Genomic DNA, 13,804 nt, shown 5'->3' with positions numbered 1-13,804 from the left:
ACCCCAAAACAACTGTGACTATAATTATCAGTTATTTATTGACAGAGGGACTATGTGTCAGCCACAGGGCAACAACTCTTGAACAGAGGGAACATTTGACAGAAGTTACAGTATTTTTCCCAGCTGTACTTTGAAGCAGCGACAACCACACACATGTCCCACTAACCACCAAGTCACCCCTCCATTTTTAGAAATGGAAACAACCTCTGGGTTTATGTGTAGCTGTTATCATAGACTGTATAAGGCTGTTATATACTGTGTGACACAAACTCGTTGCCACCGTTGCAGTGAGCCTGTAGTGTCCCCCTGTGGCTGTTCTTGGTACTACGGAAACCCAAAGCATTTTTGTAGTTCCGGTGCTGAATTCTTAATCAGGCTTTTTTAATGGCAAATTGTTCCTTATATTATAAAAAGGCATATTCGTATCAACACATAACATAAAACATTGATGTATTGTGTGTATTGATAGTTAAATTGGGAGGACAGTGAAGGGCCATAGCCTATTCTTCCACACTAAAGATCAAAACAATCTTGGGAAATAAAGGATATTTTAATGTCACAAGTTAAGTTAGTTTTCAGACGTCACACATTTAGCATACAAAAAGGAGACTCAAAGTACATTTAGTCCTGATAAAATCTTTTCAATAAAAAGTCAAAGGCCAATGTTTTAATAAATATGCTAATGGTCAGAAGTTGAAAGGGAATACAGACTACATGACTTCAAAGCCTATGTACAATTTAATTCAAGGCAATTTAATAATTTTGAAGTATGATCAGGTAAAAGTATAGGTTAAAAAATGACTAACAATATGTTGTAGCCTATATTGAGAGTAAAGACAATGATGGCATCAACAATAGGCCTAGGCTATATAGCCTAGCCTATTATGTAGGCTATAGCCTATATTATTAATGTAGCCTAATTAAAAACTGTAAGCCTACTAAACTTCATAGTTCAAGCTGATCAGACACAACCTCTGAATATCTAACAGTTTGTCTTTATAAATGGAATACAAAGTATTGGTCCCAACACAAACCTGTTCTCTGTGGTGGTCATTTAGTCCTGAGTGGTGGTCCTGAGTGACGCCTTCTCTGAGGTTACATTGTATATTATTATTGTATTAAAGCCTATATATGTTTATGACACAAGGAAATAAAGAAGTTATCGTGAAACTTTTACGAATGTAGCCTATACATAGACTGATTATTTAAAATGAAAAGTCATGAATGAAGTAGCGAATGTAATTTTCTGGTGACCGGCCGAGGTAGCCGGGTGCTGTCACTTTGTGACTGTAAACAATAACATTACTGTCAAAAAAAAAGAGAGCGCCTTTCTTCGGTAGTCCAGCCTCTCTCCAAACAAGCCCCGCCTGCTTTGCGGCAATTGGTCCGTATTTTGTATTGACAGCCGAGTGTCCAATAGACGACGAGCCGTTCAGTACGGGGTGTCAACGTGCTCGTTCACGTACCTGAACGCGCCAGCCATTGAAACTAGCCTGGACTTGTGGACGGAAATTTGTCCGAGTACAGCAAGTGAGTGTCTGCTCCTACTCCAGCGTAATATTTCGGAAGGTTATTGTTTGAGAATATGTTTAGTCCGTATCGTTTGTGTGCATTGTCAGAAAATTGCATTTGTTTCCGAAGCGACCCCAAAGTGCTGTTGAAACGAACAGTGGCTATTTGCAAGCTAAGCTAACTCGCTAACGCCAACGTTGTTATAGTTGAGACCTCAGTTAACGTGAATTAAACAGTAAAATCATAGTAATTACATTATTAATTGCTGTGAATGGCTTGTTTTTAGCACACAAATTGTTGTCTGCTGTAGCACCACACTTCTTTGCACACACACATAACTCGGGCAGCGAGTGACATATCTTCTGAGAGTTTTGAATGAGCAGCGCATGCCAGTTGATCTTTTGAACTTTTGATTGTGCCACTTTAGACATGATCAAACATCATTCATCTCAGCATTGAGTTAAAATAGTTTTGACTCTAATTTGATACAAAATAAAAGAAGATAGCCTAGTTAGTCATTTTACGTTCCGGACAAAATGGAAAATTCTGCTATATGACATTGTTTTAAATTCAGTCTACCTAATGCAAAGGTAATTCAATGTTTGTGTCCTGCTTTGACAGCGTCAAATGGCAGAGTGGAACGCCTTTTACCACAATGAGGACGAGGATGAAGAGCAAGAGGAGGGGGAGCAATCTGGGGGTGAGCTGAAAGCCTCCTGATTACTCAATGATACAATAGTGTCAGCTTCCACTAATTACTCTGATTTGGTCATTTGTCCTCTTTTGCCACATATCATATTTCACTTCACATTCCACCAATAAGGGAATTGTATATGCCAACTTCTATTTGATCATCAAACTTCATAATGCCATGCAATATAGCATTATGAACTACAGTTATTAACTTTGTGTAGGTTTTCAGCATTTGATAGCTAAAAGGACAACATTGTCCGAATCCTTTAAGCTACACAACTAAAAATCAGGCTCTCTGTTTGTTTGTTTGTTTGTTTGTTTGTTTGTTTGTTTGTTTGTTAGGAGATTACAAGATCACAGGGAGAGACAGTTTGGTCTTCTTGGTGGACGCCTCCAAGGAAATGTTCATCAAAGGAGAAGACGGAGAGCCCTCCAACTTTGACATGACCATGCAGGTAAGATGGCGGCTTGAATGAGAAAACAGATAACCTCCTATTCTACTGCATATCAGTGTAATAGATATACCTCATCATCAGTTGTCCTGTTCTCTGATATGCCCATATGATGATGTAATGTCTTAAGTGTCTGGGCTCTGTCTAGGTGGTGCGCAGTGTGTACACCAGTAAGATCATCAGTAGTCACAGGGACCTGATGGCTTTGGTTTTCTACGGCACAGAGCAGAGCAAAAACCCCAGGAACTCATTCAAGCACGTCTATGTGTACCACGACCTCGATGAACCGGGTGAGAAGGTCCACTGTTCAAACCCACACGTCATCACACTTGTTCTCGTGCACAGCTTTCATGCCTCAAATGTACTCGGATGAACTTAGAACCTGAATCAGCTCCGAGGGGAGCGCTCTTGGTGTAGTGGGTTATAGCGCCAAATACCAAGAAGCGCCCAAGAAATGTTTCAGTTGAAGGTTAACCTGATGTAGATGCGCAGACAGTATTGAAATTATTTAGAATTCCTCATGGGGACAACGGAATTTACGCACTATAGCTTTACGACACCTGAAAATGCCAATCCAATGTTACAAATGGTTTTAGTGATTAAACATATATACTATATCAATGCATGTCTAGAAAAATATAGGCTGGTGTAAGGAAGTCCTCGTATTCGGCTACTTAGAATGGGACTAATTTGCAGTGGGTAAATAAATCCCTGCGATTACTTTTTCCACAGGGGCAAAGCGAGTGCAGGAAGTGGACGCTCTTCGAGGGGGGAAAGGGGCCAAGCTAGCAGCAGAGACCATGGGCAGCGGGGAGACGTCGTTAGGAGACGCCCTGTGGTGCTGCGCCAACCTCTACAGTGACATCAAGCTCCGCCTCTCACACAAGAGGCTCATGGTCTTCACCTGCAGGGATCAGCCACACGGGGGAGACAGCGCCAAGGACCGACAGGCTCGCACCAAGGCCAGTGACCTCAAAGAGACCGGTATGTCCAGAGGAAAGGCTGCTCTGCTTTCATGGAAACCTTTCATACTGTTATGGAGTTAAAGGTGGAGTCAGCGATTCTGGAGAACACTTGTTGACAAAATCAGCAAATATCTCCTCTCGATCCTCTGCCTGTCCGTACTGTGTGTTCGCTGAAAAATATATTCTGGTGGTAATGCACAGCCTAAGCTCTGTAAACTGGTATGTAAACAAAGGGTATGTAAACAAAGGTGCCCACCGTAGCTAGCAACATGCCCGTTTACAGAACCTAGGCTCTATATTTACACTGGATTTTTTTCTCAGCACACACATGGTATGGACAGTCAGCGATCGTGAGGAGATGTTCAATGTTTTGACAAAAAGTGATTTTTACTTTCACTTTATTCTTCCCAAATGAACATTCTGTTTTTAACAAGAGAAGAGAAATTTGAGGTTCCCTGCTCAAGCTGCTACCCCCCGCGACCTAACTCCGGATAAGTGTGTGAAGATGATGATGATGATGATGATGATGATGATGATGATGATGATGATTTTTTAACACTGTGACAATGCCTTGGCTCTTAGGTGTCGTCATTGATTTGATGCATCTGATGAAACCGGGCGGCTTCGACGTCTCGACCTTCTTCCGTGACATTGTGAGTCCCCCGGAGGATGAGAGCCAGCTGGGGCTACAGCTGGAGCCTTGTGACAAACTGGAGGACCTTCAGAAGAGAGTGAGGGCCAAGGAGCAGAAGAAGAGAGCCATGGCCAGGTTAGACATAAGTGACACGGCTCCATTTCCATACAGATAAAAAGAGATTTCTGCTAATGAGTCAGTATTGCTATGCGTTTTGCTGTCTTCTTCCTAGTCCTACTACATATTTGTGTCTTTTTCAATCACTCCTCTCCTGTCATTCCTTCTCTGCCATTTTTTTTAGGGTGAATTTGTGTCTTGGTGAAGGCGTAAACGTTGCTGTGGGAATTTATGCAACTGCGGTCACAGCTCGGAAACCGGGTGCCATCAAACTCTACCGGGAAAGCAACGAGCCGGTCCGCAGCAAAACCCGCACCTTCCACACCCAGACTGGCAGCCTGCTACTGCCCAGTGAGATCAAGAAATCCCAGGTAGACTTAGTATATGCCAATTCTGACTCTGGTTGTTTTATGAAAGTGTGTTTTTGAAATATGAAGTGTTCTATACTTTGATTTTATTTTGTGCTTTAGGATGTCTCCCTTGTTTGTCCGTGTGTGTCTTTCGTAGGTGTATGCTAAGAGACAGATCGTGATGGAAAAGGACGAGGTGGACGCCATCAAGAAGTTTGAAGATCCTGGGCTGCATCTGATCGGGTTCAAGCCCATGGAGAAGCTCAAACTTCACCACCACATCCGACCTGCTACCTTCCTCTATCCTGAGGAGGACCAGGTCAACGGTAGCAGCACTGTTTTTTCTGTGTCTGATTGACTTAATACAAAGACTATTCAAACCAAAGTATTGTCTACGGATATCTCCAAATAGGTTTTGAGTTTCGGTTGAACATTAAACATACACTCACCGGCCACTGTATTAGGTACACCTGTTCAATTGCTTATAAAAACAAAAAGCTAATCTTCCAATCACATGGCCGCAACCAGTGTTGCCACAGTTACTTTGAAAAAGTAATCTGATTACTGATTACTAGTTACTCCTTAAAATAGTAACTTAGTTACTTTACTGATTACTTGATGTTAAAAGTAATTAAGTTAGATTACAAGTTACTTTAAACGTTACTTTACAGGTTTTGAAACCCATATATCTCAATTTAAAACATGCACATATTAATCATTGAAAATATATAAAATAAACCTGTACCTTAAAAAGTGTCCGGTGAGTGTATATTTCTGAATTTTTAGTGTATATCTTTTTCTTCTATCTTTTGTGTGAATTGCGGCTGTTGTGCCTTTTTTAATACTAAGCAGTTTATTGGAGAGCGTCATCACAAGTGTCTTACTGCACCATGTCCAGTCTGTCTAAAGCTCTTATGGCTCTTCTGGTTGAACTGAGCTGTAATGTATCCTATGTCTTCCTCCCTAGGCAGCGCATGTCTGTTCTCAGCCTTGATGACAAAGTGCAGTGAGAGGAACGTGTTTGCCCTGTGCCGCTGCGTCAGTCGCAGGAACTACCCGCCTCGATTTGTAGCCCTGGTGCCACAGAGAGAAGAGGTGGACGATGGGAAAGTACAGATCACGCCACCAGGTGACACACAACTGGGCTGGGCTCTGGGAGTTTAACTGGTTGTAAATACTCCAAAGGCTGACATGCTTTAGCTCATTTTGCCACGTCTGCCACTGTATTCGGCTTTTGAAATAAATGAGATGATCAGTTAACATTGATTGACATTAAAATCTCCTGAAGTTTGATGGAAACTTGATATCTCTTGTTGGCTGTTATCAGGTTTCAACGTCATCTACTTGCCGTACGCTGATGACTTGCGGACCCTGGATCCGCCCCAGGCCCCATCGGCCTCACAAACACAGGTGGACAAGATGAAGGAGATCGTCTCTAAGCTTCGCTTCAAATACAGGTTGCAGAACATGTTTAGTTCTTTGCACAGATCATAGTTTAGAAAGGCCTTAACATAATGGCTATTAATACGTGAGATTTAAATAGCTCTTTTCTGGGCACCCGAAGTCACTTTTCATACAAAAATAAAATAAAAACTTTATTAAGGCTTAGGTGTTAAAATAGTAAAAAGAAGACTTAAAAAAAGAAAAGAAAAAAACGGTTTTGTAGAATAAGGTAGGGTGCTTACAACATGACCACTTTTTGCTTTATCAATTTATGGGAATAATTTTTCAGTGACAAAACAACATAAGCAAGTGTGGTTTCTACTCATAACAAGTTCATTCAATTGGTTTCTTTGTGTAACATGTTTGTATCCTTGGTAATGTAACGCAGGAGTGATGCTTTTGAGAATCCAGTCATCCAGCAGCATTACAAGAACCTGGAGGCCTTGGCTCTGGATATGATGGCTCCAGAGAACACAGAGGACCTCATCAGTAAGATTCAGACCATCAAAACAAATCATTCAGAAATCCTCCCTGTACTGAAACCAGCAGTTTTAGCATCTACTCATTCTTTCTGTCCACGTCTCTTTTTTTCTTCTTTATCTCAGTGCCAAAGGTTGAGCAGATTGACAACCGCCTGGGTCCTTTGGTTCAGGACTTTAAAGATCTGGTCTACCCTGCTCACTACAACCCCGATAGCAAACCAGCTGCCAAACGCAAAACAGGTCAGAGCTGGAGTCCTAACAGAAAATAAGCTACATTTTCTTTAGCCTGTTGGTCCCATGAGTATAAATTGTGTAGTATTGATGACTCACTGGCTGCTGTGGTCATGTTGTGCTGGGGTACAATAAAAATGTGATTATTCCTTTTTAAATGAATGTTTTTATCTCCATGACTGGACTTCCAGCCGACACCGGAGGAGGAGCTGAGAAGAAGCCCAAAGTGGAGGTGCCAGAAGACGAGCTGAGGGCCCACTTGCAGAACGGCACCTTGAATAAGCTGACGGTGCCCGTGTTGAAGGAGGCCTGCAAGCAATTTGGGGTTCGCACCACTGGGACCAAGAAGCAGGAGCTGATAGATGCTCTGATTGACAAGCTGGCTTCATGAGGAGCTGAATATACAACCCACTGCTTACTCCTACTGATCAGTGTGTCCGTACCATACTTGATTCCATAGTGTAGACATGTCTTCAGCTACGTTGCACAAACCAAGTTCTGCTAAATTTTATGGACAATTTACTAGATCCGACTTGTCTGGAACGCACCATTAGAAATGAGGGACAATCTGGGACACAGCGTCCAATGTTCAATTAAAAAAAAGTTCCCTGTTATGCGTGAAACGATTCAAACCTGTTGCTTTAGCCTTTTTTATGTAAGGTAGCATGGTTTGTTGCAGCTGTCCCCCACATTAGATGAGTAATGTTTGGATGTAAAAAATAAATAAAATAAAAATAAAAACTTCATCAATAAAAAAAAAGTTTCCTATGCATTGTAATAAAAAAAAACTGCAACTAGTGTTGACACTTGTTGGTAATCTTGCAATTGCATTAATAAAACACAACCCTTTTACAGCCCTGCATTGAGTTTGTTTTGTTTGAATAACTGAATGAGTCAAGTGTAGGCCTACCATACATTTGAAGCAGCATTTCCAGTTCTTCTTGTAGCAAGAGTGAAGGTGTGTCCGTCTAAAACGGGACCGCAGCAGCACTATCAGCATACCTGGACCTTCTCTCTGCATTTTTATGTTGTTTCGCACACTGAAGTAAGAATCATACTGGGGGCAGGTCTGAACAGGCCACCGTGTTTGCACTTAAGCAGGAAGAAGGAATCGCATGAAACTTTGACCTCGTGAGTTGTGACAGCTCTGTGATCAACTTAAAATAGATGTCATTCTTGCTGGAGGATTAGCTGACTACAAACACACCAGGTAACAGCTTAAGAATTTTAACTGCTGTAAATTGTAAGCCTATGTGCTACGTTTTCCAATGTCGGTTTTCTCTTTAAGATTACCCTGTCTTTGAAACTTAGCAACATGTCAACATACAGCGGACTGATAAGACTTCTTTGTCCGAATTATTTGACAAGTTTTGAAAATGATAGGCCATATCTAGACACCTTTGCTGTAGCCTATTAACACATTTACTCCTCACTTAAATCATTGTTTAATTTAGAATTGTATGGCAAATCACACCAACGTCGTAAAACGTTTGTAAACCCGGCTGTGATGTTGATCTTTCAGGGCTTTTATATTGGAAGTTGTGAGAAGTGTTGTCTCATATTGTCGCTACCTTGACGCTGGCTGGAGGTCTGTCAACTGCTGAGAAATGGACTGCGAGTGTCCATGTGAAAATGACAACTCCGACGGTGCTTTTCCAGGTAAGATGGAATTTTTTTATATATATAAAGTCATCAAACTTTAATGTCCGCACTCCCTCGAAGAGAACACAGGGTAGCCTATTTGTTTGTAGCCTGTGTATTTCCATTATAACATGTAGGTGAGTACAATTTCAATGGGGACTCAATACAATGAGTGAATTCATTCCTAATTTAATGGTCTTTTTAAAATCTAATAATGTATCATGCGTAACGTCTTGTGATCGAGTGAGTCTATAAAGTTGGCTGCAAAAACTTTTTGGATTATGGGTTAGTTTTTCAAAATAAAATTAAACCATCCATTGCCATTGTGTCAAATTCACAAATTATGAAAAGCTATAATAACCTTGGCTACTCAAATATGTTTTAACAATTTTTATTAAACACAACCATTTTCTATGCCATTAGAACATCCCTAGAATGAAAATATTATGTCAGCCTTTTCATATAAAGATAAGAATGAAACGGTTTACACTGAATATAAACCTTGGTATGCCCTCAAGGCCTACACTCTCACATACAAAGCAAAGCCCAGCATTGAACAATAGGGGTTTCCCCGGGTTTAGAGTATTACACATTTGGGTGAAAGGTAAACCCCATGATAAGTTGTGTACAGCATTGCAATATTAATGTCATGCTTTCCTCCCTCCCTTCTCTGTCTAGGATGGTGGCAGAACACCAACAATGTCCACATGGGACTCTTTACCGTGGTGGGGTATCTTCTCTACAGATTCTCACAAAGTCAGTCACTCACCCACACACACACACACTGCTCATATTAATCATTTATACCAGTGGTTCTCAAAGTGCGGCCCGCGGGCCATTGAAGGCCCGCAGAAACATATCTGGCGGCCCGCATTGAATTATTAATTATAAAAAAAAAAAATTGGCTTTTTTTTTAACGCACGGAGGGGATGCGTCCCCCGTAACAGTAAAAACAGTACAGGGTCGAAACACTTAAATATCCCTCCTAATTGTTTATATACATTCCCCAATTATTAATAATAACACCCATTGGACCGTAGTTCGGCTGGCCTCTGCCTCTCTTGCAGACGGCTGGTCAGCCTCCCGCAGTGCAGCAGGCAGTGTAGTGGTCCCAATGTAAGTTGTTAGATAGTGAGCTTGTTAAGCCCAATACAATGCACTTTCTTTCTCACCTTCAAGGTGAATTAGATAAGGCCAAGTGTCTAAGGATGGATGCTAACATTATCTGGTTTCTAACTCTTTTGCCTTAGGTTTAGCTAACAAGCTAACGTTAGCTAGCTGCTGATAGCCATGGAACTATCTGCCTAGTTGACTGCTGATAGCCCACCCTGTTTATTTCCAATGTAGGCTATAGTGTCATAATAGTTAACACTGCTGCTGCATCATGAGTAGTGAGTCCTACAAAAAAAAAACACTCCAAAAGGTGATACGTTTTCAATGTGCAGAAAGTTTTGAACGATAAAGTAGAATAAATATTTGAATGCAATACAGAATGTCTCAGTGCCTTACTGATTTATATTCCATTAGATTTGCGTCAATAGGAGCTAGTTGTCTTTTCCTTAACATGTCCACCATAAATAAATACAGAAGACACAAATTAGTGCATTAAAAATTAACCAGAATGCACTAAATGAAGTGTTTCAACCTCAAATTTTTCTGGGGGACTAACCCCCAGACCCACCCTTTTAATGTGTCCCCTCCAATGTTGAAATGAAACCTAGCCCTTCATTAATTAATTAAAATGTGTTAATTACACATTACTGGATGCAGACCAATACATTTAAACTGTAAAGACGCAACCTTCCCATTGAAATGATTTCAGTTTTTTCAAATGTTTTCCTTCGGCGGCCCTCGGTCCAATGTTGGGTTCCTAAATTGGCCCTCAGCTATCGAAAGTTTGAGAACCCCTGATTTATACCATTACAGTGATTTGGAAAAACATAGAGTAACCCTGAAATAAAAGGGATCATCTGACTTCTCCTCATCGATAGAGAGGCGATAGAAAGATCCTTTTTAAAACAGATCTAAGATGCTTGATTTAATCAGAAATGTCTGGTGAAAGGGGACACCCCTGATGGTAATATCAGCTGGGAATGATGAATCCCAATTTCACCCTATAACCTCCCTCCATGTTTACAGACAGAGACCAAAACCAACAAGAAGTGCCTGTGTGACCAGATTCCTCTGTTCCATAGAACTCCATTGTTGTCCAAAAACGATGAAAAATAAAACTATGACAATGAAGATGGATGGGCTCTGTAGTTTACACAGAGTAAACCCCACACTGCTTAACTAGTGCATCGGATGTGTATTAATCCACTGCTGAAAATAGTTTCCCAGCAAATGCATTTGCTGAGAACTACAATAACCAGCTGTGTCAGCAAATAACCAATCCTTCTTTTAAAACTCAAACTATCAGTATTTGTGATCTTTGTGAAGATTGATGTATTTACTATGAATTGGCTTGGGGCCGAGTGCCACGAAGTTGATAAGAGAGTGAAATAAATGATTAATTATTCATTTATTATGAATGTCTCTTAATAGGCCTAATAAGAGCATCTTCTATTAGCCATTTTGTCTTCTTTTGTGAGGGCTTATTTATGTCTTCACATTTATTAGGTTTGATTTAGGGTCTTTTTCTATACCAAATCATGCTGTAATGCTAACAGTGCTTTGCCTTGTGCTGTGTTTTACCTGCAGCACTCCCAGTTCTGATCCGATGGCCAATTCGTCTGTTCTGCTCTCTAACTGGTGAGTTGAGCTTAGCAATTCATCAGGCTTTTCAGTGATCCTCGCCCAACAGTCTAGTTTTAGAAAACAAAACTGAAATGACACTAATGATGTAACAGGACTGTCGTGTTTTTATGAAATAAGATCACCACAACAAAAGATGTGTCTTTGTGCCTCAGGTCTGACAGCTCTTTGGGGCTGGGTGGGCCACCTCGTGGGAACCCTTAAAGGTACAACATTTACAGCCCTTGTTTCTCATCTGTAGCAATGAAACAATAATGTGGCACGTCACCTACAACTGTGTCCTTTGATCATTTTTCTGTCTTGTGTCTCAGGAATCCAGAGCCTGTGTAAATGGCTGTCTCGAGTTTGGCGGTTTATCAAAGGTGAGTGCTGCCCTCATGCACATACCGTTGCATGTTGTGCACTCTTCATTGTGTGCTTGAAATGGACTTTTTTAAGTGAATAAGAATAGGAGTTAAGGTAAAAAGGTGAAGTTTACCATTTTAGTATGGACCACAGGTAAGTGAAATGGAAATACAGCAGACACATGACAGCCGTTTAGTATCTCAAGGGGCTAGGGCTGTTTCAGTGATGAAGCTACATAATAATTACAGGCCTATTAACAGCTGATTAATCAAATGTATACAATCTGCTCCTCTCTGTCAGGATGTTCCTCCAAGTTAAAGTGGCTCGGTGCTGCTATCACAGGTCAGTTCAACCTTATCTTCCTTTGATACATTCTTTTAAGTTTATTTGTCTTTTTCTCTTTTTTGTTTGTTCTGTTCTAGAGAAGATATTTAAAACAGAACATCCACTCTCTCAGGCCCAGTTGGGTTTTGGGCTGAGAATCACTACTTTCCTTATTTTATTTTGTATCTAATAAAAACCTTGTCACCTCTTCAGGGTCATCTGACATAGATCCCACCGGCAGCAGGCCCAGCAAACCAGGCCTGAGACTGATCCTCCTGGGGCCCGCCGGTGGAGGACGCACCTCCCTGGCAAATCATTTGTTGGGCAACAATGACACACACACACAGGCCAACGCACACACTGGTCCCCTAATGGAGAGCACCCTGACAAAAGCAGTGATAGATGGGAGAGAAGTTACACTGATCGACACCCCAGATCTTTTGGGGTCTTCCATGGAGAACAGTGCTAAAGCCAGGGAAGCTCTCAGGAGCCTTCAGCTGGCCAGTCCGGGACCCCACGCCCTCCTGCTGGTGATCAGAGCTCCAGGAGCCAGCATGGGAATGGACCAGGATGCAGCCCAGGCCATCCGAGCCACTCTGGAACTGTTTGGAGACGGGGCCTTGCAGCACATCCTCCCAGTGCTGACCCATGCAGACCGTATGGGGGGAAGGCACACTGTGGATCAGCTGCTGGATGTGGACGCTGGAGGTCTGAAGAGGGCTCTGGTTCTATGCGAGCAGAGGCCAGAGCTGGTGGACAACAGGCCAGACTGTCCCCCGGAGGAGCAGAGTGTGACGTGCAGGCAGCTGCTGGGACGAGTGTTTGAGATGGAGACACTGAGGGGGCATCTGGTCCATGAGCTGCAGAGGAGGGAGGAGCGCCGCAGGGAGGAGCTGCTGGATGACATGGCCTGTGAACTGTCCACAAAACTGGGACACATGTAAATAAGAGAGAGAGAGAGAGAGAGAGAGAGAGAGAGAGTGTGTGTGTGTGTGTGTGTGTGTGTGTGTGTGTGTGTGTGTGTGTGTGTGTGTGTGTGTGTGTGTGTGTGTGTGTGTGTGTGTGTGTGTGTGTGTGTGTGTGTGTGTTATGCGTTTACGGTGTGTGTGAAGGGTATGCATTTGTATCAAAGAGTTTTTGAGGGCAGCAACAAAATAAAGATGCAGTATTTGTTCAAGTGTTAGATGTGCCATTTTGAGTTTAACTGCAAGGGTGACTCTTTGCCAAAATATCTCTTTGAGGTATTTTTGTGACTTTGCTGGTGTACCACTGTCTGTCTAGATTAATTTACTGCCACTGGTTGCTTTTTGGTTTTCAACATGTAACAGATGCTTTTGGTTAGATATTATGCTACAACACCACATTATTGCAAAGGCCTGTGCCCTCTGTTGTCTTACTCTGCTCCAGTGCTTAGCCCTCCAGTACCTTCACAATTCACAAATTGATTGGAAAAAATAATCTGAAGTTATATTGTGACTAGGGTTCAGCAGTACTGCTCTGTGTACTCCCAAAAAAACAGCATTTAGACCAATTTATTACAAATCAGAGTTAATTGCAGGTTGTATAGACTGTATTTATGTAGCTGTGATTAGAGAGAACATTTAAATGGTTTGCTCTTCTTTAGGAAATGTATCAACTCTGTTTCCTCATTTCCTTCAGTGTTTTGCAGTCAAACAGATGTATTGCAAAAGTGTTCCGGAATCCAGTATTTACCTTTTTCGCTCCCAAGTTTTTCCAGTGTGGCTTTTGGGTAAATTGTTACTGTTGTGTTGAGTAAACTACTTCTGAGGAACTGAGATTAAAACAGGATATCATTTGTTAATATTTGGCTCAACTAAGCTGAAAAAATAAGCTTGACCTT

The 13,804-nt window shown here is 41.7% G+C and overlaps 2 protein-coding genes across 2 annotated transcripts; both read left to right on the top strand.

Moving 5' to 3' along the window:
- Positions 1 to 1,487: 1,487 nt before the first annotated feature.
- Positions 1,488 to 7,711, top strand: xrcc6 (X-ray repair complementing defective repair in Chinese hamster cells 6). The gene is made up of 13 exons (XM_080048592.1): positions 1,488 to 1,530; positions 2,134 to 2,212; positions 2,548 to 2,660; positions 2,806 to 2,947; positions 3,390 to 3,641; positions 4,205 to 4,391; positions 4,558 to 4,744; positions 4,881 to 5,049; positions 5,691 to 5,852; positions 6,051 to 6,180; positions 6,555 to 6,655; positions 6,772 to 6,888; positions 7,071 to 7,711. The coding sequence occupies exons 2-13, from the start codon at positions 2,140 to 2,142 to the stop codon at positions 7,268 to 7,270; spliced, it is 1,833 nt and encodes a 610-aa protein (XP_079904718.1). The 5' UTR covers positions 1,488 to 1,530; positions 2,134 to 2,139; the 3' UTR covers positions 7,271 to 7,711.
- Positions 7,712 to 7,953: 242 nt separating this feature from the next.
- On the top strand, positions 7,954 to 12,891 carry LOC307267295 (GTPase IMAP family member 1-like). Its single transcript, XM_080049581.1, has 8 exons — positions 7,954 to 8,089; positions 8,402 to 8,538; positions 9,199 to 9,276; positions 11,221 to 11,271; positions 11,430 to 11,480; positions 11,586 to 11,636; positions 11,920 to 11,961; positions 12,157 to 12,891. Exons 2-8 carry the CDS (start codon positions 8,487 to 8,489, stop codon positions 12,885 to 12,887), a joined length of 1,056 nt encoding a protein of 351 aa, XP_079905707.1. The 5' UTR covers positions 7,954 to 8,089; positions 8,402 to 8,486; the 3' UTR covers positions 12,888 to 12,891.
- Positions 12,892 to 13,804: the final 913 nt, after the last annotated feature.

Source organism: Ammodytes marinus (assembly GCF_949987685.1).
Source record: "Ammodytes marinus genome assembly, chromosome: 20".
Lineage (NCBI taxonomy): Eukaryota > Metazoa > Chordata > Actinopteri > Uranoscopiformes > Ammodytidae > Ammodytes > Ammodytes marinus.
The sequence above is the reverse complement of the archived record's forward strand: the minus strand, read 5'-3'. Positions and strand labels throughout refer to the sequence as shown.